Below are 26,648 nucleotides of genomic sequence, written 5' to 3' on the forward strand. Positions count from 1 at the left end.
AAAGCTTCTTCGAATCGTACACGCACACCTACGTAAGCGCTGCCAGACACAGACTCCCACACATAAACAGTGTAAGTATGGCAGACACCCCTACCAGGCGGACAGAGAACCAACAGGCTGATCTAAGTCCTGAAGAGAGAGGCCAGTGGGCAAACAAGATTGAATTTCTGTTAACTGTAGCCGGAGCTATAATTGGGCTCGGAAATGTCTGGCGGTTCCCATATCTTTGCTATAAAAATGGAGGAGGTGAGTAGTATTGGACAATAGGCTACACCTAATAAATTACTGATTAGGGTTTTAATTTTATTTGTGAGTAAGGGATCAAGTCATTGGCTGCGATTTTTTTTTTAGTATACAAGTACATTACAAAATTACTTTAAAAAAGAGATTAGGATTTTGAGCCTATAATATCCTTTAATATCTGTGTTTTTGAGAAGCATTTATAAACCATCTGTTTCACATACTTTTAATAAATTACTGTGCTTTTTATCACATTGTACAACGTTAACATATTCATAACCAATTACATCTTTATATGCAATTTGTTTTTGGATTCCATTGTGGCAGGGGCCATCTAAAAATGGATGCAGAATTATTTTTTATAGTCTTAATAAAAAATGTTTTACTAAACTTGGGCTACTGTTTACCTAGAATATATATTTATTTTTAAATCAACCCTTTCATGCGTAAGTTAAAAATATTTTAACCTGACCCCTTGTTTCCATGGCGACGCGTCATGATTGTCACGTGATAGACACACCGCAGCCACAATAACTAACAGATGTAACGTTATCGCTATTCGTTTTATTTCGTTTTTCCTTTAAAAATATTCACAAACTTGCTTACCATGTCAACTATCTGATATTCCGATTCTTCGTTTAAAAACCTTTATAAATGATCTTGATCTATAACGAGATGAGCGCTGCAGTGAGTCCTGTCAGCCGGATTTACAGCGAATACATGAAAGTAAGTGGCTGTTGAACTGGGAGAAAAATAGAGTAAACTTTATAGTTCCGCTATGTGTGTCTCGTGTCTGATATATGAATAAAACACGTCGGCAAATTACATTTGAATAGATTGTTTTTGCTGCTTCCATAGACATCATTGTGTATTTTACAAACAACAAATGTATTGTTTTACTAGTACTTTACTTATGTCTATTTAAATGTCTGAAACATAAAATAAACAATATGTGGTTGAAAACACTGCATATTAGTTGTGATAGCTGAGCGCGTCCGTCTCTGGCTCAGCGCCAGCCAACGCGCGAAAGCAGTTTGAATCTGGCAGTTCTGTGACATCACTGAACATTCTAAGGGAGTGCTGATGGCAGAGGCAGGCAGGCTAAACACACATTAATTGCGCAGATATTAACATAAATACATAGCGAGCCTACATAATATTAAATTAAAATAAACATAAATAAGACTTATTCATATTTCTTTATTCGTTTTTATCGATTGCAATGTATTAACTACATTAACCCTCTGGGCTTCTTCGTAAAATAGTCACACTTAGCTTCCTCCCTCCGGGCGAAGCCTTAAAATTTTACTTTACTTTTTCCCAGGATAACCAATCAAACATATTTTTGTTCTATAATGTTTTCTGATTATTATTTAGAATTTTTAGAATTTTTTTATGATACTTTGCATTAATTATATAATTTTTATGAGCTATTTTTTCCATTAGAATTAATATATATATTTTTTATTTTATTTATTTTATTTTATTTTTCAATAAATGCAACATTTCACATCAAAATAGAGTGCAGGCCTAAAAAAAAAAAAAAAAATTTCAAGTGAGAAGAGCGCCATCTATTAATCTGTATTAATTTTGGCCTATAGCCTTTTTATTTATTTATTTGATTTATTCCCATTCGGAAAGAAAATGTTTTATTACTAAGCAACCACTGAATGGAACAACACAAATTATATATCATTTTAAAGCCTAGGATCTCAGCTTTTTAATGCATTTATTAACTCCTAACGAGTGCTGAGTAATCCCTCTAAAACCGAGTGTACCGCCAGCAGGCGCCACCTAGCTGCGAAAATATTCTTTACCATATTTAAAAAAAAATCTTGCCTTGATTAACACAAAGTTGATGTCATTTGAAAGCTTAGAGTCTGAACTTTACAGTGAATGTATCCACTTTGAAAAACTCTTAAGTATTGCTGAGTTATTTGCTGATAAATAGAATTTCTTTTTTTTCATAATCTATAAAATAATGTACTGCAATGTGTCAAAAACATTATACAGCTCATGAAACATTCTCAGATAATTGAAAATGGCACTTCATTTTTTACAGCATATTATTACAATTAAAATGAGCCCAAAATTAACATAATCTATTGCTTTTATGACAAGATATTCTTCATGGAGAAAAAATTGCCCATGAGGGGGTGTCAAAGACTGTACAAAAAGGCTGTCTCTTTTCCAAATGCTGTAACTTTTGATTCCTTTGTCCAAATTTTTTATTTTTTTTATCCAGATACAGCTAACATAGGGGGACTTCACTAAAAAAGAATTTTCCTCCTACCTTATTTCCTTCCTGAGTTATTCCATGACAAATAAGAAAGATATGCAAAATCATAATAAAAATTATATATATATATTGTCTTTTATCCGCTGTTTCTTGGCAGGACAATGTCCAAATGTAATGTAATTTATATTTTCAAAAAATTTAAAAAGAGTTCTTTCAAACAATACCTACCCTTTGACTCTCCTTGCTATAGTTTTGGAGTTATTATGATTATATAATTTTTATATAGTTTGGGGCAAAATTAGCTGTTTCAGTCTTACCAGTTCATTTCTCTCTGTGTGTGTTTGTGTGTGTGTGTGTGTGTGTGTGTTTGTGTGTGTGTGGAGGGGGGAGGGTGTCTTATTTGCACTCTTGATGTTTTAGAGTGTCACCCCTTCATTGCTGAACACTTTTTTTTCAGCACAGTGGCTGATCTGTAGCTTGTACCACCAAAAGTTTCTCTGAGTTTTCCTATTTTTTCGTATTTCCCATTCATTTCCTATGTCGCCCGTTTTCGGGCGGGAGGAAGCTAAGTGTGACTTTTTTTTTTTACAACCCTTTAACATATCAGAATCATCTCCTTGATTTTTTTGTGTGTTCATATAGGTAATCAAACAAAAGTCACCAAGTTTCACCCCTATCCGATGAAGCAAAAAAATTTAACAATTCGAAACGTTCAAGTTTTCGCCCGTTTTCGGGCGAAGAAGCCCAGAGGGTTAATTAATCACGCTTAATCGCCGTTAAAAAAAACACATACTTTTTAACGTATTATAATGTAATAATTTCACAATTAATCTCCAAATTAATGTAGAAAAACATAAAGACAGTAGGCTATATTTTAAATATTTGTCTAACAGGTAGGAAAAATATACAGAAATTGAAGTTAAACAATTCCAATTAGAGAGCTCTACAAATTAATTTTTACTAGTCATATGTCTCCATTGACTTCCATTCATTTTTAATTACGGAGCTCTACAATTGAATTGTTACTAGTAAGAATACCAATTAGAGAGCTCTCTAATCCAATTATTACTAGTAACAATTACAATTAGAGCACTCTCTAATTCAATTATTACTAGTAAGAATTACAATTACAAAGCTCTCTATTTCAATTGTTCCTAGTAAGAATTACAATTACAAAGCTCTCTAATTCCATTATTACTAGTAACAATTCCAATTAGGGAGCTCTCTAATTCAGTTGTTACTAGTAAGAATGCAATTGCAGAGCTCTGCAATTGAATTTTTACTAGTAAAAAAACGAATTAAAGATATGTATAATTGCAGAGCTCTGTAATTGAATTAAAGAGCTCTGCAATTGCATTCTTACTAGTAACAACTGAATTAGAGAGCTCCCTAATTGGAATTGTTACTAGTAAGAATGGAATTAGAGAGCTTTGTAATTGTAATTCTTACTAGTAATAATTGAATTAGAGAGTGCTCTAATTGTAATTGTTACTAGTAATAGTTGGATTAGAGAGCTCTCTAATTGTAATTGCTACTAGTAATTGATTTGTAGAGCTCTCTAATTGAATTCTTACTAGTAAAAATGCAATTACGATGAGTAACGCTGGGTACAATTTAAGCTAAAACGGCTTGCCATATACATATCTTTAATTCGTTTTTTTACTAGTAAAAATTCAATTAGAGAGCTCTGTAATTGCATTCTTACTAGTAAGAATTTAATTAGAGAGCTCTCTAATTGTAATTGTTACTAGTAATAATTGAATTGTAGAGCTCTCTAATTGTTATTGTTACTAGTAATAATTGAATTAGAGAGCTCTCTAATTGTAATTCTTACTAGTAATAATTCAATGGTAGAGCTCTCTAATTGTAATTCTTACTAGTAACAATTCAATTGTAGAGCTCTGTAATTAAAAATGAATGGAAGTCAATGGAGACATGACTAGTAATAATTCATTTGTAGAGCTCTCTAATTGGAATTGTTACTAGTAAGAATAGAATTAGAGAGCTCTGTAAGTGTAATTCTTACTAGTAATAACTGAATTAGAGAGCTCTCTAATTGTATTTTTAACTAGTAATAATTGGATTAGAGAGCTCTCTAATTGTATTTTTAACTAGTAATAATTGGATTAGAGAGCTCTCTAATTGTAATTGTTACTAGTAAAAATGCAATTACGACGAGTAACGCTAGGTACAATTTAAGCTAAAACGGCTTGCCATATAATGCCATCTCTCTCATGTTCGTCCATCCTCGGATGCTGCTGTTCTTCTTCGCGCGATTTTTCCCCCCAAACTACTTCAGTGGAAATCCCGCCCTGCAGCCGATTCTAAAGATTTTATTGGTCATGTGAATCACAGTACTGATTGCCTACACCAAACACTGATCCCTAAACCTACCTGTCATTGTAACCTTAACCAATGAAATTAGCTGCAGGGCGGGATTTCCGCTTAACTGGTTTGCGCCCATTGCAAAATACGGGAGAAATACGGGAAAATATTTAAACGGGATGATAGCGGGATAGCAATGTAAAATACGGGAGAATCCCAGAAAAAACGGGAGGGTTGACAAGTATGGTGTATACTGATATTTTTCTAGCGTCTGTGGACTCCTTTATTAAGGGAGTATGGATGTATAAACAGTATATTATTCAATATATTAGTATTAAACGCATTTTCTGATCATTTAGGCTATATTTCAAGTTTTGACTGCAAATGTCACGTCCATAACGCTGGAACTCCCCAATAGTAATGTAAAGATGTGCACTGTAAAAAATGATTTTTTGGTGAAGTAAATACTACTGAAAAAAAACAATGTAATTTACATGAAAAAGTTAGTTCAGGCAAGAATTAAAAAAACTAAGTAAATTCCATATCAGTACCTAATTCAAGTGAGTAGAAATGAAAGCGTAAATATCAACTCAATAAAATTAAGTAAAAATTACTAAATTTTTCTGATACTGGGGTTCCCATCATGCACTGGACCTTGAATAATTAATGAGGTTCATTTTTCACTGTTTTCCAGCTTTTTGTTGTCAGGATTAGTAACTTGCCATTTTGTGACATTGAGTAAATTTTCTGCTCAAAATGACACATTAAAACACAAAAATGATCCATCAAATGTTACCCTCATTGTGTATTGTCTACCAAGTATTGAGGTCTTTGCATTCACATGAGGCTTAACATCTGACATGATGTAGTATAAATTACTTAGATAATCTAAGTAAAGTACATACTATAAATGACTGGTATAATTCAATATTATTGTTTGAGTGAAATGTAATGCAAAGGAAATTTCAACTGAATCGATATTAATCAACCTTTTACTAGCAAAGTTAAAATTACTTATTTTCTTTGTTACTTTCACTTAACTTGGTTAAGTAAAGTTTACTTAATTCCATATTCCAAGTAAATTTAACTTAAATATTTCTAATTAAAGCTACTGATAAATATGTTTAGGTTTTTACTTGGCAAACTTTGTAAATTTACTAGCATTTTCTGAGTGAAAAAAGTTAGCAAGCTTTTTTCAAGTAAATCCTACTCCAAATTTTTTTAGCATTGGATCTGGACGGGAAGGATAACTCTGGGAGTTGGAAGCATAGGTTGGAAGGGGGGTGTGTCGCGATTCTGCCTTCTCACACTGCGACCAGTGTTGTGTGTAACTTATTACAAGTAACTTGAGTTACATAATCAGATTACTTTTTCAAGTAACTAGTAAAGTAACGCATTACTTTTAAAATTTACAACAAAATATTTGAGTTACTTTTTCAAATAAGTAACGCAAGTTACTTTTGTTTTCCCATTTATTGACTGACAGCTCTCTTGTCGAGAGAGAGAGAGAGAGAGTGTGTGTAAACATGATGGTTATTGTAGTTCTAAACTAAATGTGAGCGTGCATTTACTCATCTCACTTGCACACAAAAAAGATTCAATATTCCTCAATATGAATAAAATCAGTGAAATGCAGAATCAGAATATGCAAACCTCCAATAACTAAATGTTAAATAAAACAATTATTTATGCATTTAATCTCACTTTATTGACTAATATACTTCTGACATCCAGAATAACAACAGCTGAAAGGTTTGTTTGAGCTGTTCCTCTACTGTACACTGCTGTACTCTATCTCTACTGTACACACGTGAATCTGCATTTCCTTCAGCCTGAGGATTATTAATTCACTTTTGGTGTGAAAGGGTCTTTACATTTGACCAAAAATATAACTTTTTTTGTTATAAAAAACAAGGCCAGCCCAGATGAAAAAAAAAAAAAAAGTAACGCAAATGTAATGTAACACATTACTTTTCTAAAAAGTAACTAACACAAAAAGTTACTTTTTAAGGGAATAACACAATATTGTAATGCATTACTTTTTTAAAGTAACTTTCCCCAACACTGACCGCGACACAGGTTCGTGGCCCTGAGTGTCGCGCTTTCAGTTTCATTTCGCATATAGCTACAGCCCTTATATTCATAGATTAGGATTACGCCACAGGTTTTTATTTAAAATAAAATAAAAAAGGGTAAACCCAAAAGAGTCGGCGAATTTACAGGCTGAAAAAACACTGAGACTACCTCGTGCGGCGGACTGTCTATTGCGTCTCTGGAAGAAACTCTGCAAAAGTTTTTTGCTGAAGCTGATAAAAAGGCCAGTGATCGTTTTGAACGTTTGGAAAATCAGCTGGATTCTATCAAAATAACACTTGATCAACATTTTAAAGACTTGGATTCTCAGCGCAAGATTACAACTTCCCTACAAACACGAATGAAGCGAGTAGAGGAAGCTTCTACTGAACATAATGACACCATTGTGAAACTTCAACAGAAACTTGCTTCGATGGAAGACCGGAGTAGGAGGAACAATCTCCGAATTATAAACTTGAAAGAAGGAGTTGAAGAAGATCAGGCCTTGGCTTACCTGGTGCGTATTTTTCTCAAATGGTTCCCTGAATTGGAAAGCAGCCCGCCGGAGCTCACGCGAGCACATCGTATTGGTCCCCCGCGCAAGGCTCCTGCTCCTCCGCGGACCATGATCCTGAACTGTCTTCGCTTCACTGACAGAGATCGGATATTAGGATTTGCAAGGAAATCACCGGTGACAGTAGACGAAGCAATTCGCTTTACTACAGACTGGCGCGGATTAATGCACAGGCTTGCCTAGGCTGCAGCCTAGGGGCCCCACGTGTGCAGGGGGCCTCGGATTGGCCAGACAATTTTTTATATATATATATATATATATATATATATATATATATATATTTACTTAAGCGCGAACCAGGCAGGGAACGGCGCTAGGATTCCAGTTTGGATGGGCCAGACCAATTGTGAACGTTAAATTAAAAACGTTATCCAATCACTGTTTAACCTAATAAAAATTACTGACTAATATACTGTTAAATTATCTGTGAGTATACAAAATAGCTTGATGCTCTTTAAATATTTTGTTGCATTGTAAAAAAGTTCGGTGCATAGGACGGACCTATCCGCGATCGCTCTCCATGGTTCTGACCAAAGAAGAGCGCTTTGGAATCTCCATTACGCATCATACCTGGGCTGCGTTTCCTGATAATGTTGTCTCTTAGCGCACTACGAAGACTCTTAACTTAACTAAAGGTATACTACCACTAAAGGTACACCATTGCTAGGCGTCTTCAGGGCTATCATCCACTCGCGAGGCAGAGGCGCTGGCGCCCTCCTAGCAACGGCGCTGGTCGCGCTAGCTGCGCTTGCCGCGCTAGCACCCTGGGGTGGCAGAGACGAAGATGTGCTAGGTGATGTGGATCTCAGCTCTCCTTCATCTCCTGGTTGCAGCGATGACTCCGAGACTGTACGTGCGCTTTTAAGTTAGCCTACCTAATTACCTAAACAACGACTGTTGCAACAGGGGTGAGGGCTGGGTTGAAAAATATGTGACGTCATTGTTTTTTAATTTAATTAATGTTGATTATGAAAGTACGGAAGAGTATTAGGGCCAAGCAATAATAAAAAAATAAAACCATCTCGAGATTAAAGTCATTATAATGCGAGATTAAACTCGTTAAATTTCGAGAAAAAAGTCGAAATACAATCTTGAGAATAAACTCATTACATTTCGAGATTAAAGTCGTTGTGTTTCGAGAAAAAAAGTCGAAATGAAATGTAGAGAATAACGCATTCGACCAGAGTTCATTGCATACGAGGCTGAATCCAGTTACTTATTCGTTTGTTAGGCTATTGAAGCGCGGACCTCCCCTTTAAATGACGCGACGCTTCCTTTTAAGCACCCTGTGTGTATGGCATTGCTCGCACCAAGCTCTGTTAGAAATGAATGAAGAAATTCTGCATTTCTCAGCCATATGTAAGGGCGCGTTAAATCCGACTAAAGGGAGTAATAGAGCATATATTGATCTAGTGGAAACCGAAATATTGGCACAAATTTCTGTAGGCTATCGTTTTTTTTTTTGTTTTTTTTTTTTTATGGACCGTTAAAGTTTTAAATGGGACAAACAAATTCAGAGTCGCCTTATTGCGCCATCATTCCTATAGTTGAGCATTTTCTAGGCCGCATCAGAGGGTGCGTTAAAGTGGACATTATCCCATTATAGAAGAGCTGTTGTCTAACGAAATCCAAATTTTAAGCAGTTTTTACTGTGGAATTATTGTTTTATGAAGCTTTGAACTTGACACATTACACAATGCGCAAAGAGCAGTCTTGCATTTTCTGCATAATTCATGGCGCTGTTTCTCACCCGCCTATAGGGTGCATTAAAGTGGACATTATTCCATGAAAGTACAGCTCCTCCTCTAGCCGACCTAGACGGCTTTGTTACTGAAAGAAAGTCTAAAATATAGCTTGACTAAGTGATCCAACTCTGCCATGTCCTCTATCAGTAGGCTATGCAATGAACACTGATCGAATGCGTTATTCTCTACATTTCATTTCGACTTTACTCTCGAAATTTAATGAGTTTATTCTCACGATTATTTCGACTTTTTTTCTCGATATTTAACGAGTTTTTTTCTCGAAACACAACCACTTTATTCTCGAAATTTAATGAGTTTATTCTCAAGATTGTATTTCGAGTTTTTTTTTCTCTCGAAATTTAACGATTTTTTTTTTCGAAACACAACGACTTTATTCTCGATATTTAATGAGTTTATTCTAAAGATTGTATTTCGACTTTTTTTCTCGAAATTTAACGAGTTTAATCTCGCATTATAATGACTTTAATCTCGAGATGGTTTTATTTTTTTATTATTGCTTGGCCCTAATCCTCTTCTGTATGAAAGTGAGCATGCAGCATGAGAGAGATATGATACATCATGAGATGCGCAATATGTCTGGAGACATGGGTAAAACATTTTGACCACTTCATTAAGTTTTGTTTTGTAGTCTCTTTTTTAAAAGATTTTCGTTTTGTATAAATTGTATCTTAATTTTGATCAATGTTTTATCATCCAATTGCCTGTATTTAATAAATAAGAAGCAAATATATAACAGACAATGTAATAAGGGGCTGACACGATCACTTGCATTGCACGTGAACTGAGGCGCCGAAACTCAGCTTGTGCCTCACAGATTTGAGAAATATAGGCTATCTATTATAGAAAGCTTGAAATGTCTACTTCTGAACGAAAATATTCAAAACAAATAGGCTACTCTCTGAATATGTAATCCATATGAAATGTGCATTTCTCTCTGGCGTTCATGGCGAGACCGCATCGTCAACTTCATCTTTGCAGCGACACAGAAAACACCAGTTTATTAATAAATAATTAAATGTCTCCTTGCTATTTTAGACACATTCATAATCATTACTTTTACCGGTTCTTTGTGGCAAGCTTTATGCATGCGTCGTGCGCTTGAGTGCAGCTATATATTAGGCCTACGTAAACGCTCATTATAGCCTAAGTAATTAAATTAATATAAAGGGGCGAATTTTCCACGAAGGCTTAAATGAACAACTTCTAGTCGACTAGAAAAAAAATTAGTCTGAGGCAGCCCTTATTCCACATATTTTCGAACCAGTCTCAGGCCATTCTGGGTTGAGCGAGCGACCCTGCGGAATGAGCGAGCGGAATGAGCGAGCGGAGCGAGATATTTAGAAATGCGCTCTCCGCTCAAGAGCTCTGATCGGAACAAACCCGAACCTCACTGTCTGCCGAACTTGCGCAGAAACATCAAAATAGACATAACCAGCTTTTTAAAATTGTTTTTAAAACTAAATATTTACACTATTTTACCACAAATTATGAGCTTTTGTCGATTTTTTATAATTTCTGCCAAAATTAGAATATATTAAAAGTTTTTTTTTTTTTTTTTTGAAGGACATTTTTGGATGGGCCTGTTGAAAAGTGGGTGGGCCTAAGCCCGTCAGGCCCACCCATAACGCCGTGCCTGGCGCAAACAAAAAACCTCTAACAATTACACCTCTGTTTATTATGTTAGTTTTGGTTGTACTGCCAGTGTTTCTTGATCATAATTAAATGGTTGATTCTAAGCACTGGGTCTTGTTTGTATTTGTGGTTTGTTTGTAATGTTCAATTTTTCAGTGGGGGGGGGGGGGGGGGGGGGGGGGGGGGGGCTCACACAAAGAGCAGCCTAGGGGCCCCTGACCACCTTAATCCGCCCCTGACTACAGAGTATAGCGATGTCACCGCTCGGCGCAGACGTCCGTGCTTCCCTATAATGAACAGGGCTCGGACCTTGGGATTTCAAGCTTATCTCATATTCACCTTACCCCAATCACTATCATTATTGTAAATCCGACATGTCCAGTTTGCTTTATTTCAGTATTTGCTTTTCAAACTGTAATCAATGGGTAAAGGTCTTCATGTAATTCATTTAAACATTCGCAGTTTAGTTCCTAAAATTGATCAATTAAGGGCATGGCTTGTTTATAATAATCCCAATATTATAACATTGTCTGAAACCTGGCTAAATGAAAATACAGCAGACTCCAATGTTAAATTGGACAACTACATTATATATAGGTTAGATAGAGGATCTAGGGGAGGTGGGGTCGCCACTTACATTTCATTAAATTTGAAATCACAAGTAATTACTCCTAAAGTGAAACCTGAGCTTTTTGAAGGAATCTTTGTTACCCTGCATGTAAATAAACAATTAATAATAGGCAATATATATCGCCCACCAACATCTCCAAAGCTAGAATCTGTTCAAAACATCCTAGCCACTGTTTCATCGTTTGGTGACTCATCAGAAATTATTCTGTTGGGGGACTTCAATTTAAACTGGACTGATCCTTGTACTCTCACGGAACGTAACATGTTCAATGGATCAAATTTTACACAAATTATTAAAGAGCCAACAAGAATCAGTCCAAGTTGTAAATCTCTTCTTGACTGGATATTAGTCACACACCCCAACAGAATAATAAAATCTGGTGTTCTCTCGGATTGTTTCAGCGACCACTCTATCATATATTGCATTTGGAAAATTTCATCTCCCCATCTTTCTCCGAAATATATTAGGATCCGTGACATGAAATTATTTAACAGTGATTTATTTATAAATGATGTGAGAGGGATAAATTGGAATAGACTTAGCCTAATTCCTGATGCGGAAGCTGCTTGGAATTTCTTTTATACAGAATTTGTGCAAGTTATTGATAAGCATGCCCCATGGACAACTATTAAGGTCAAAGGTCATCATTTACCTTGGGTAAATGGGGATCTTATCAGTCTGTTTAAAGGGGCATTATGCAAGTCTGAGTGTTTTTTCTCTACGAGCTCCCCCTAGTGTCTGGTAGTATAATGCTTTCAAACACTCTGTCGTAAAAACGAACTGTTGTCCCTCCCCCCTCGCCACGAGCAACCCAGCTGATCAGCTGTCAACCTAGCTGAGCAGAGGAACCGGCTATTTCAAAACCAGTTATGTCTACCGAGGCAAGTAAAGCAATACTTTCTTTCCAACTGATGGCGATTTTTTTATTTATTGTGTTGTCATGCATACTAGTATTTTTACCGGGAACGAACGATATGAACGAGGCGAACTATTGCTTTCGTGTTTGTTTGTTTGTTTGTTTTTGGGAGAATGGGCATGAGCATAAAAAAATATATATATATCGGAGGCTAATATTTGTCTAAAGTTATATTAGCAAGGTCTATAAGTTCATCTGGTAGAATGATGGTTTACCTTTGCTTGTCTAAGAAAACACCAGAACGTTTTTTCTAGCTCGATCATGATATGTGCAACATTTTGCGCGTCTGATATTGCCTACTATCAGACGCGTTGACTTAGTGACATAAAATAAAAGTGTAAGTTACACAAATAAAACCGACAGAGGAACGGCCACACAACTACAGAAATCAAACGTGTTTGCTAATGACAATGCCTAACATCAAAGTTATAGTATCTAGCGTAATGTTACTAGTAAGCCCCTAACAGACAGCGATCATAATAAAAACCTTTACAGACAATAGCAAACATCCTGAGGTCGCAATTACTTGAAATTTAAATATTAAACACAGTTTATTCCAAAGATACTTAACTTACAAGTGCAACAGCAGGATCAGCATCCGTTTTGCAGGCTTCTGTTTCTCTCAGTTCTCACCATTCTGAAAAAGCCGGTCCGATATATTTACTCGAGTCTGACTTCTTGCTCGGTCAGTCTCCCGTTTCCTCTTTCGTTGGTCCTCCGACAAAGATTTCCTAGCTTTCTGCTTCTTTTTTACAGGCTCAGCCTCAGCCATAACTCAATCTATCGTTGCCCTTTGCTTATAGCTAGCCCGCCGGTGTTTGAATAGGGGCGTGTACGTGTGCAGTGCCGTCAAGCAATTCGTTACATCGCGAGACCTGATATCACGCGATACTTCCTGACACCGACCCGCGTCCCAAAGTTGCAAGTGAGTTTTTTCCGCTCTCGGGCACCAGGGGGGTGCGAAACCACCACCATTCAACCCGAAATGAGTAATATAACCAGTCCACTGACTCCGAAGCTGTTCAGTTAAGGTTAAAAAGCTACCTAGTGTCCCTTTAAGCAGAGGGACAGGGCATGGAATAAACACAAAAATTCAAAACTTCCTAGGGATTGGGAGGAATACAAACGGCTACGAAACACGTGCACCACCCAAACAAGAAATGCCAAAGCCAATTACTATAGAAATAGTTTGTCAAATGACTTCAGTAATCCTAAACATTTTTGGAAAAAAATGAATACCTTACTTGGTAAGTCTAACAGTACCACGAGTAATATGACAATCAATAATGAAATTGTTAATGATCCAGCAGTGATCTCCAATGCATTTAGTTCACATTTCTCCCAAACACCGCAGGTACAGTCATCGCTCTTTCACCCAGAGCCGACTGTTAATTCTCAGCCCTACGATAGTTCTTTCACATTCCGACAGGTTAGCTCAGCTGATGTCCAGCTGGCCATTAGCAAGCTATCCTCTAGCAGTGGACCTGGCCCTGACGGCATTGAGGGTAAGTTTATCAAACTTTCTTCACATGTCCTATCCTCTCCATTGGCTGAGCTTTTCAATCTGTCATTTCTAACCCATGTAGTGCCTTTGGCATGGAAGTGTACCAAAGTCATTCCATTGCATAAAGGAGGGGACACCCAAAATATGAACAATTATAGACCTATCTCAATAATTAATAGTATTGTGAAATTTTTTGAGAAAATAATCTTTAATCAATTATCTAGCTATCTCTCTCATAACAATTTACTATCTCAATGCCAGTCAGGTTTCAGGAAACACTTCTCTACTACCACTGCTCTTTTGAAATTTACAAATGATATTTTTTCTAGTTTTAATAACAATATGTGTACTGGTGCCATCTTCTTAGATCTTACAAAAGCATTTGATTTAGTTGATTACTATCTGCTCCTGGATAAATTATATTCAATTGGCCTTTCCCGTTCATCTCTTCTGTGGTTTAACTCATATTTCCATCATCGCCGCCAGTGTGTGTCCTTCAGGGGCAGTCAGTCGAATTTTACAGGTGTAGATAAAGGCATACCTCAGGGTTCTTCGCTTGGGCCTTTGTTATTTTCCATTTTTATTAATGACTTACCACTATGCTGTTCAGAATGTGACATTCATCTTTATGCAGATGATACAATTATTTATTGCTCCAAACCAAATATTCCCGAAATAAATTATTCTTTACAACATGACTTTGATTCTGTACAGCAGTGGCTGTCATTTAATAAACTCCTGCTGAATAAATCAAAATCATATTGTATGCTTTTCCAGAAGAAGAAAGATAGAAATAATCTTAATCTGCATTTTCTTGATTTTTCTCCTTTAGAGCCAACAGAAAAATTTAAATATCTCGGTGTTTGGCTAGAAACTGATCTTTCATTCAAAGCTCATGTACACGCACTTAACAACAAACTTAGCTTTCGTCTTAAAACATTATATCAATCAATAGACTGCTTTACCTTTCAGGTTAGAAAAAGGATAGTCTTTCAGTTGTTGCTACCTATTCTGGACTATGCAGATATTATATATGCCAACACTACTGCTATTTGTCTACATTCTCTCGATGTGGTATACAACAGCCTGTGCCGATTCGTCCTTCGCTGCCCCTATAGGACACATCATTGTGTGATGTATGAACAGTTGTCCTGGCTTGCACCCTCAGACAGAAGACAATATCATTGGCTTCTGCTCATTTTTAAATGTATTTACTTTCAATATCCATATTATTTATCACAATATTTAGTGCCTTACAGGTCACAATATAGCCTTCGTCACAATAAACAGGTCTTCTTTACTGTCCCTAGAGTTAAGAGAGAAATTGGGAAATATGCTTTCTGTGTTAGAGCCCCTCGTGACTGGAACAGCCTTCCTGGCTGCATCCATTCGCTCACTTACGTCTTTTCCTCTGTTCCGAACTGCTTTGTTGACATATCTTCAGAATACTTGTCTGTGTTTCTAGCATCTCGGATTTGGCATCGATATGTGTCATGTATGTTTTTATACAGTATATATATGAAAGTCAATCTGTGATGGGTGGGGTTAGTGAGAGCTTGTGTGTGTGTGTGTGTGTGTGTGTGTGTGTGCAGGTGTGCGTGTGGATGTGTGTGAGTGCATGCGCTAAGGTTTTTGGTTTTCTTTTATTGTTGTTGTATTATTATTGTATTATTATTATGATTTGATTGTATCTACTCTGTTGTTCTGCTGTTTTATGTTGTTTGGATATGATCCTGAGGACCCCCATGAAAACGAGATGTTTCATCTCATGGGGTTTATCCTCTAATAAATGTTCATAAATAAATAAATAAAATAAAGAGCGTAGCCTATGCTTGTATGTAGGTCTATGGGCAATTTCAATTCACAATACTTACTAAAATATAATGAATATCATTTTATTGCATTTGTATTAGTTGTTTGTTGTTGTCGGTCTTAACGCAAGTTTACAACAGACTAGGGAGAGGGAGGGGGAGGGGGGGGGGGGTTATTGGAATGATTATTGATATAATGATTAGTATTGGAATCATTATTAAAAATGATTATTTATCATCTGATTTTACCATTGACATCTTAAATCCTTAGGGGCTTTCTTCATTCCATACGTCCTGTACCTGGTTACTTGTGGTATCCCGCTTTTTGTGCTTGAGACATCTTTGGGTCAGTACACAAGTCAGGGAGGCATCATGTGTTGGAGAAAGATCTGTCCTCTTTTTGAAGGTGGGTTGCTCACTTCTCAATAAGTATGGAATTTGTGATGCTTCTTATCATGTAGTCAAATGTAGTTCTCATTTGTAAGTCGCTTTGGATAAAAGCGTCTGCTAATTTAATGAATAAATGTAAATGTTGAACAGATTGTAGCCTAATGCATTTGCTAAAAATGTTTCTGTGGTTAGGTTAATGTGCTAAAAGTTTAAAGTTTATATTAAAATATAGGTTATATATTTTTCAGCAACCACATTTTTAAAGGTGCCATGTGTAAAAATTGAGGTAAAAATATCCAAAAAATGAGCTACACGCATCAAAAGAATGAGAAGAAATAAGGGCGATGATGTCATTAAAAAAATGTCAAGTTATTGTGCTGCAGAGATATCAACCTAAATTAGCATTAGCATTACTAGCCACGGCCCGACAGGTGTCGTAATACCAGTTTCGGCCATGGGAGGCGGTATGCGGGCAACATAACCACCAGCCAAACATGCAATACACGAATAACTCGCACGGCTTGTGGGCGTACTTGAACCTGATGTCAATCGTGTGGAAAGTAGCCTACAGCCCCACTACTACATTCAAATAAAATCTGATAAAAAAGGAACAGAACCAGAGTAAACATTGGCACTGCTTTCCATCGCTGGAGACAACTAATGGACATGAAAAAAATTAAGTTTGACTCCGAACTTGCAACATTTCTTTTGGATTGGTAAGTAAGATGCTGTTAGTATTTCGTTAGAAGTTTGTTTTATATGTTTGTGTAGATTTTCGGGAAGTTATAACATAGAAATGTATCGAAGGCTGTTCGATAAACGTATATAACGTTCATAAATACAGTATTGTAATATAGTACACATAGCACAATCTCTATTGCTCTTTTTTTCTTGCCAACTACGTGACCTATATTATGTATATTAAATGGCTTTCCTGCGGTAAATCTGACATAATTGTTCTCCAGCTGTGTTATTGACCTCTTCACGCTGATAAAAAACACTGATTGGTCGATATTATGTATGAGGAATACATTTTGGTAAGTTGTAGCCTAACGTTACTGTATCTTTCAGTGTTCGTGTTTTTTTACTATTATTAGCTAGTAGAGATATTCGGTTTACGTGCGCTAGAGATCTGTCGTGTAACATTTACAAGCGCCAAAACGGTATTTATTGTTTGAATTGCGTGATAAAATTGACAGAATCTGAGAGCTGAGATTTTTTTAATATCATAACTAACCTGCTCTGTCTAGTCTGTCGGTATCCGTGTCCTCTTTGCTTCGCGATTTTTCTATGCGTGAGAAAATTGATGTGTGGGGTGAGAGCGTGTGAAAAGTGTTTGCGTGTCTCACGGTTAATGCGTGAGAGTTGGAAGCTCTGGTTACGTTGGCGCTAGCTTGGTCAACATCGGCGAATGCTGTCTGTCAAATTAATGTAATATGAACAAAACGAATATGAACATATTCACTGGTAAAGGTGAAGGGGAGTAGCTTGAAGATAGAGTAGACCAACTCACTTTCTGGAGGTATACTGCCCCCATCTGGTATGGAATGTGGAGTGAATTTATTTATTTTTACACAAGGCACCTTTAAAGTTGCAGAAACTAGTTATCACCCATAAGAAACTTATTGCTAGAAACTAATTTAGTGGCCCACAACACCAAGCTTTTATTGCTATAATTGTTAAAATAAATAAAAATATATATCATAATAAAATATAGTAAAATAATAACAAATGCTTAAGTATATTTTAAACAGTGTCCTAGTATATACTTTCTATTGCAATATTTCTCTGTTACCTAAAATCGGGTAACATTTGTTTAAAAATTTAGTACTAACATGACTCTTTTTTTTCAGGAATGGGTTATGCCAGTCAAATGATTATTGTCTATGGCTCAATCACCTACATAGTCATCATAGCCTGGGCTTTTCTGTACCTATTCTCAGCCTTCAGTGTAGAACTACCCTGGGCCAGCTGCAACAATCTGTGGAACACAGGTACATTTGGTTGAAGTATGGCAAGCCGTTTTAGCTTAAATTGTACCCAGCGTTACTCGTCGTAATTGCATTTTTACTAGTAAGAATTCAATTAGAGAGCTCTACAATTCAATTCTTACTAGTAGCAATTACAATTAGAGAGCTTTCTAATCCAATTATTACTAGTAAAAATTCCAATTAGAGAGCTCTCCAATCCAATTATTACTAGTAACAATTCCAATTAGAGAGCTCTACAAATGAATTTTTACTAGTCATATGTCTCCATTGACTTCCATTCATTTTTAATTACAGAGCTCTACAATTGAATTGTTACTAGTAAGAATTACAATTAGAGAGCTCTCTAATTCAATTATTACTAGTTTTTATTTATTATTACGGCTGAGAGACAAGTCGGAAGGGACCTCATGTGGTACTTCGCTAAAAACAGTGAAGCGTGTGTATTTTTGCTTCACACGCACATATAATGAAGGAGATTTCTAATAATGTTTAGCTACTGTATATGAACCAGATGTTTTGTGAAATTTATGAAGATTTAATCAGATTAGGTCTGGGTTTATTTGTTCTTCAGGATTGTTGCTTATATACCTTTAACCATATTTGTATCTCTTTGGGTTTAGATGCTTGTACTGTGCTTAGTGGGAAGAATTCAAGTTCAGAGTGGATGTCTCCTCTTAATGCCACTTCCTCTGTGATGGAGTTCTGGCAGTGAGTTAAATGAAAATGCAACTTACGCTGAGAATAAAAAAACAATTCAAACATAAGTTTAACATTTTAGAGAATCTGACACCAAACCAGGTCAGAATTACTATTACAATTGGACATGGTGCCGTGCACATTTCATGGTGTATGAATATGATAATGTTCTGCTTGTGTCTTTCTTACATAGCAATTAATTTACATAAGACCGCCAACTCACTGTTTTATTATATTGTTGAACGCTTTCTGTATGTTCAGTCACAGAGTGTTGCAACTGTCCAGTGGAATAGAGCATTTGGGAACAGTAAGGTGGGACTTGGCCCTTATTCTCTTATTCGTCTGGATCCTGGTCTACTTCTGCATCTGGAAAGGCGTGAAATCTACTGGGAAGGTTATAGTCCTTACAAACATCCATAATACCTTTCATTAAAACCTATGGGCATCCAAAATGGCACCAAATGGCTTGAATAAGTAAATCATTTTCAATCTTTTTATTACCGGGGACAGAACAGAAAACAGTTTTCAGCATGAAATAACCATACACTCTACATTATTGTCAATTAAAAGTCAATTAACTGCTGTAATATTATTATATTTACAGGCAGTCTATTTCACAGCAACATTCCCTTATGTAATGCTCCTGATACTGCTCATACGAGGGGTCACTCTACCTGGTGCCATCAACGGCATCCACTATTATATGTACCCGGATCTGACACGGCTAGCTGACCCACAGGTAAAGACATTAGAAAGCCTAGAATGAGTTACAGCAAATCTAATTTGTATTACTGTTTTCTTGTCTGAATTGTCTTGTTTTTGTTTGTTTGCAAGGTATGGATGGATGCTGGTACTCAGGTCTTTTATTCTTATGCTATATGTCTTGGATACCTCAGCTCTCTTGGAAGCTACAATCAATATAATAATAATTGTTACAGGTGAGTGTGCATTAAATGAAGCAGAACATTTTATTTGAACTGATAAAATGGATTAATTTAATCCGTAGTTTTCACTTAAAGATGATTAAAAGTTAATAAACTCAAAGAATAAGACCCTTCAAAAACTTTCAAAAAAAAAAAATTTGCACAATGTCCACAAAAATATTAAAGGGTAACTAAACCCCTGGTTAGAGCCTGACTCCACCCACTGGCAATAATTGAAAAATGCTGGGAAAGTGGGTAGACCCCAGCGGAGATAGAGGGCACGAACCGAGGGCGGGGCTGAGCGGGGGGCGGGGGGGGGACGGGTGCGTGCACCTGAGACCCGCAGTGACGGATTAATTGACAGCTGCTGTCAGACTCTAAAATGGAGAGTGACAGTGAGTGAAGTAGCTTTGCAACAGAGCTGTCATTTGAACACCTGACCACTGTACTAAATACAGATAAATCTGCGCTAACTTGAAGCTATCCTAACTGATGCAATACTATGCTACTAACTATGCTTCTAACAATACTACACTAACAACTATGCTAATTAACTACCTAGGCTACACGAAATAATCTAAATAACTATATAAATGCAATGCTAAATAGATGCTAAAATACTCTATCCTGATCGTTTTCAATACTCGCAATTCCAACTCCTGACTCGCTACAGTGGTTTTGACGAAACAAGATGGTTTTTATACTGCCAAGGGCGTGGTAGCTCGTACCAAGGGCGTGGTAGCTTGTACCAAGGGCGTGGTGAGCGGGAACCTGCTTACGTCACGTACCACCGCAAACATCCAATAGAGAAATTCAACTGCAGTAGCCTCCGTTCAACCTGAAGAGGGCAGCACTCAGACGTTTTTACACCATATATTGTAGAATTAAAACACATTATACCCAAATGTCAAAAAAGTTACTCGAATCAATGAACAGCACTAATAAAGCCCCATTCTTACAGATCATTAACTAAAAAAAGTTGGTGTAGGGTTTAGTTACCCTTTAAGCAGCACAATCGTGACTAACTGTAATAAGAATAAGAAATGTTACTTGCGCACCAACTCAGCATATTAGAATGATTTCTGAAGAATCACTGAAGACTGGAGAAATGGCTTCTGAGCGTATAGTTTTGCCATCACAGGAATAAATTACATTTTGAAATGTTAAAATAGAAAACAGTTGTAATATTGTAATATTTCACAATATTACTGTTTTTACTTTGATAAAATAAAATAAAAAAGTATTCATTTTTTGATACCATTACATTTGCAGTTTTTTCTTTTTCTTTTGACCAAATACACAACAGACACTATAAGTGGTGCTCACTGCAGAGTCAAATGATGTCCAGCTCCACCTCTCTGGACATCTAATGGGGTGGAGGGATAGAGTTGTGGGTATAGGGTTAGGGTGTAGTTGGATATTCTCCACCCAATAGGGCCAAATTACATTCGCTCTTCCTCGCTGGACGTCTAGCGAGGGGGAGCTAGACGTCAAGCTCTACCAATTTTCTTTGCAGTGAGTAGCCTCTCCAATAAGCTAAAGTTTGTGATGTGAAAATATTCCTAGGGACTCTTTCTTCCTCTGCTTGCTGAACAGTGGAACCAGTTTTTTGGGTGGATTTGCCATTTTCTCTGTTCTGGGTCACATGGCACAGGAGCAAGGTGTGGACATATCCCTTGTGGCTGAGTCAGGTAAGAGAAAACTTTTTTATTGTTCTTTTGAAACTTTCCAACATATCAAATAAGTTATCAAACTGAATTTTAAACGGAATAACATTGTTTGTTTTAATACGGTCTCATTGCCACTGCCTCAATTCAATAGTCTTTGTTATTCAAAAAAAATTAAGCAGACCCTATTACTTGTCATCCTTTGCAAGTGCTATTTTCAATTTTGGCATTATGTGTCTTAATAAAATAACTTCAGCTCAAATCAATATACTATCTTTATTTATTAATTTGGTAGTTATGTAGTAAGTAGGATACTGTATGGATACTGTAAGAGGCTCTAGGTGGTGTTGGTCATTGTACCACATTGTACCTCCTCCCTTGGCTGTCGTTAGGTCCAGGACTGGTGTTTATAGTGTACCCTCAGGCGGTGACAATGTTGCCATGGTCTCAGTTCTGGGCTGTGTGTTTCTTCACCATGATCATCCTTTTGGGCTTGGACAGCCAGGTTAGACCCTTCTCTTTCTAGGCCTAAAATCTGTTTCTTTGCTCTCCCCCCTGTTCCTGCCTCCCTATCCAATGTCTTTTCTTGTGTCACTCAGTTTGTTGGACTGGAGAGCATAATGACATCCGTGACGGACATCTTTCCCACTGTGTTGAGACGTGGCCTCAGAAGAGAGATGCTGCTTTTAGGGATTTGCCTTTTCTGCTACCTGATGAGCCTCTTCATGATTACAGAGGTATGTGCCATTTTTATATAGTAACCTGTAAATATGTTGTTTTTGGAAGGCATTTCTGATACTGCAGAAGTTTTTGTAGTCCATGGCTTTGCGTTTTGTTCATTTGAATATCATTGTTTTATATCTTAAAAAAGTGTCCTACTTTTTGTTTCACAGGGTGGTCTGTACATCATTCAGTTGTTTGATCATTACGTGTGCAGTGGAGCAACTCTCCTGTTCCTGGCTACATGTCAGTCTGTGGCCGTTGGCTGGGTATATGGTGAGTGGCCTACATTTAAATGTGCCTTAAATTTTACTTACCGCTCTTTCATGACTTAATGTGCTTAAAATTGCGCTGTCTCTCTCCAAGGTGCTGACCGATTCTATGAGAACATAGAAGACATGATTGGTTACAAACCCTGGCCTGTGATGAAGTACTGTTGGCTCTATGTCACCCCCTCTGTCTGTGTAGTAAGTGTTTCTGTCACAGGGTAAAATAGAAGCACTCAGCACAGTTTATTGAAATACATTACCAAACTTTTATATGCATGTATAAAAACACCAGAATCTTACAGCGTATTGATGCATTAGAACGTACCATAATGAAAAATGCAACGTAAAAATTATATAAAAAAAATGATATTTGGCCTATTATGCTTTCATATAGCTATATGTATATATACATATATACAGTGGTGGTCAGAATTAATGGCACCCCTGGTAAATATGATAAAAAATGGCTGTAAAAAATAAATCTGCATTGTTTATCCTTTTGATCTTTCATTCAAAAAATTGGCAAAAATCTCACCTTTCATTGAAGTAAAAGAATTGAAAGTGGGGGGGAAATCACATTATAAAATAAAAAATTTTCTCCAAAACACGCTGGCCATAATTATTGGCACCCTGTTATTAAACACTTTTTGCAATCTCCTTTTGCCAAGATAACAGATCTAAGTCTTCTCCTATAATGCCTGATGAGTTTGGAGAACACCTGACAAGAGATCAGAGACCATTCCTCCATACAGAATCTCTCCAGATCCTTCAGATTCACAAGTTCATGTTGGTGCTTCTGTTCAGTTCACCCCACTCATTTTCTATATGGTTCAGTTTAGGGGACTGGGACGGTCATGTCCTCAGTGCTCAGTTACCCATTTTTGTGTTGATTTTGATGTTTGTTTTGGACCATTGTCCTGATGGAAGATCCAACCACAGCTAATTATAAGATTTCTAGCAGAGGCCGTCAGGTTTTGATTTTTTATCTGTTGGTATTTGCTAGAATCCATAATACCATGTATCTGAACAAGATGTCCAGGACCTCCAGCAAAAAAAAATAGGCCCACAACATATAAGATCCAGCAATATATTTAACCATAGGCATGGGGTACTTTTTATCCCTGTTTGCACCAAACACATCTGGTGGGTTTGCTGCCAAAAAGCCCTTTTTTTTGTTTCATCTGACCACAGAATCCGGTCCCTTTTGAAGATCCAGTCGTGTCTGACAACTGAATATGCTGGAGTTTATTTTTGGAGGAGCGAGGAGGATTTTTCTTGAAACCCTCCCAAACAACATGTGGGGATGTAGGGGTTGTTTGATAAAAAAGTTTAGGCTTTCTGACCCCCAAGACTCAAGTAATCTCTGCAATTCTCCATCTGTGATCCTTGGAGAGTCTTTGGCCACTCAAACTTTCCTCCTCACCATGCATTAGGACAATATAGACACACGTCCTCTTCCTGGCAGATTCATAACATCTTTAGTTGATTGGAACTTCTAATTATTGCCCTGATGGTCAAAATGGGGATTTTCAATTCTTTAGCTATTTTCTTACAGACACTTTCTATTTTGTGAAGCTCAACAATCTTTTGCTGCACATCAGAACTATATTCTTTGGTTTTACTCATTGTGATGGACGATTAAGGGAATTTGGCCTTTGTATTTCCTCATATTTAAACTCCTGTGAAACAAGAAGTCATAGCTGGACAATTTCATGATCCTATAGTCACCCTGGTGTGCTAAAAAAGGTAAATATTAATGAGAATATACTTCAGAGATATTTTACTCATAAAAAATTCTAGGGGTGCCAATAATTGTGGCCGACGTGTTTTGGAGAAAAACATTTATTTCATAATGTGATTTACCCCCCAATTTAAATTCTTTTACTTCAGTGAAAGGTTAGATCTTTGTGAATTTTTTGAATGAAAGATCAAAAGGATAAACAATGCAGATTAATTTTTTACAACCATTTTTTATCATATTTACCAGGGGTGCCATTAATTCTGACCACCACTGTGTGTATATATATATATAAAAAAAAAAAATTATAAAAACAAAATTTATATATATATATATATATATATATTTTTTTTTTTTTTTTGAATACATATGTGTTCTGATCAAACCAGTATTGTCAATTCTGTCCTGTAGGGTACCTTTATTTTCTCTCTGGTCAAGTACAGTCCCCTGAAATTTAATAACACATATGTGTATCCATGGTGGGCATTCGGTATCGGCTGGTTACTGGCTATATCCTCTCTTTCCCTCATCCCCATCAACATGATCTACAAACTGTACAAGGGGAAAGGGACCCTCTGGGAGGTAGGTGTTGTCATGAAAAAACAAGTATAAGTGCTCTTTTATGTTTTTTCTCTCTGATTTCACCGATGTTTAGACTGTTACTTCTACTTACTATATATATATATATATATTATATATATATATTCATTTTGCTTTTATGTTCACAGTTTAAGGTCTTCTGATTTTATTATCTTAATATATTTTATTTTTTGAAAATTTTATTTCAACAATATATATAAATGTCTTGAAGTGTTTCTAAATTAAAACCTTTAGCAGAACCAGCAGGCAACTGATTCACAACAGGAATGAATTTCTTTCATTTCCTATGGGATCAAATGTAATAGAGATAACTGAATAATGTTTTTTTTTTGTCTGTGTTGCCCTCAGCGTCTCCAGTTGGCTTGCACTCCAGCAGAGGATCTACCTCAATCTCACAGACCTTCAGCACATAATTATACTCTGTCATCCTGTACAGACAGAGAAAAGACCCCAGACAACCTTTAATGCTCAGCTGCCATGAAGTCAGTTGTCCCTACAGTAGATATTAAACCACAGTTCAGTCAAAATTAAGCTTTTGAAGTTTAAACGGGTAAATTAATTTTATAAATGTATTAGTGATTAATTTTGAAGAAAAAATATAGTAATGCTCCCTAGTGAAAGTTCATAGAGTAACATAGGTAAACACCTGACACATTGCACATGTTCTCCCTTCTGCATACAGAAATTTAATAGTGCCTTGTTTTTAGCGATATAAAACATTTATTTTTGGACAGTAATCTGTTAGTGCTGTTTATGAGCTTAAGTTTTGACAAAAGATTGTTTGTCTCATTAAGAAAACTAAATCTCACCTCATACAGATGCTGACACGTTTACTATGCAGAAACATACTGTAAGCATCGCCTTAAAGCAGGGCAGCCATGATGAAAAGCAAACTAATCATGCATTTTGACAGCTGGCTGTTCTCATAGGGACGGGTTATTAGAAATGTTCTTTATGATCTTCTCATGCAAGTTAACCAGTTATGAGATAAACTGAGCCTTCAGGCACTGTTTTTATTTGATCCATGGTAAGAGCTTTATTGATATTTCTTTCAGTGATATTCAGTGTTTCACATACCTTGAGAGCATTATGTAAAATGTGCTTGATCAGCACCAAGGTTTTTGGAAGTATAGGTCATGTCTAAGGAGATAAATGTATTTTTCAAGTAGTTTATAGTCTTTCTATAAGCTTTTTAATCTTACATTGTAATATCTTTTTAGATTCATTATACTTTGTATAACAGATTATATGAAATGTGAATTGAACATATGTATTTACAGAATGTGTAGCAGAATCATTTTAACATCTATCAGATCATACTGCAAATCATCATTTAAATGGGGTAGAATGGGCTATTTCCCCATCTCACAGATGATAAAAAGCAATGCTTTCAAATGATTTATTCTACTTATTCCTCGTGGGATCTGCTGAGCAGCTTATAAACTCAACAAGAGCCCATTTTAAAGGTTTTAGGATCCAACAATAATAGCATTCTGTGGGTCACAACCTCCCTGGTTTTGTTTACTTTTTTCCATAGACACATATTAAGTTTAATCCAGAATAGTTGCATTCTGAAATGTGAGTTTTCAATAAAAATCCTTTGAAATCTAGGATCATAAAAAACATCTGTCCAGAAACTCAGGATTAGTGATATTGCATCAAACTGATGTTGCTCTGCCAAAACAAAAGTCACTGCTAGGCCAAGATAACGCAGATTTTGCAATGTTGTGTGTGCTATTTGTATTTAACCCTTTTTAAAGCCAGTTAGCATGCCTGCCAGCAGTTCTAAACGACACAATGATTTATGATTGCATATTTTGTTGGTGACCTTGTGCTGTGGCACGAGTACACTTTATCTCCATGTTTGATGTGAGAAATTGTATGGTAGTTTTCTCTTAATTTGTTCCAAAGAAAGCATTTCAAACACCCATTTTAGACATTTG

The 26,648-nt window shown here is 36.4% G+C and overlaps 1 protein-coding gene across 1 annotated transcript; it reads left to right on the forward strand.

Annotated features, from left to right (window-relative positions):
• On the forward strand, window positions 1-25,720 carry slc6a11a (solute carrier family 6 member 11a). The gene is made up of 14 exons (XM_084425969.1): window positions 1-246; window positions 15,983-16,117; window positions 17,955-18,095; window positions 18,713-18,800; window positions 19,050-19,182; window positions 19,393-19,527; window positions 19,623-19,726; window positions 21,278-21,402; window positions 21,771-21,883; window positions 21,978-22,115; window positions 22,272-22,374; window positions 22,465-22,565; window positions 24,517-24,687; window positions 25,054-25,720. Exons 1-14 carry the CDS (start codon window positions 78-80, stop codon window positions 25,168-25,170), a joined length of 1,773 nt encoding a protein of 590 aa, XP_084282095.1. The 5' UTR covers window positions 1-77; the 3' UTR covers window positions 25,171-25,720.
• Window positions 25,721-26,648: the final 928 nt, after the last annotated feature.

The sequence above is a fragment of the Rutilus rutilus genome (genome assembly GCF_951802725.1).
Source record: "Rutilus rutilus genome assembly, chromosome: 12".
NCBI classification, from domain to species: domain Eukaryota; kingdom Metazoa; phylum Chordata; class Actinopteri; order Cypriniformes; family Leuciscidae; genus Rutilus; species Rutilus rutilus.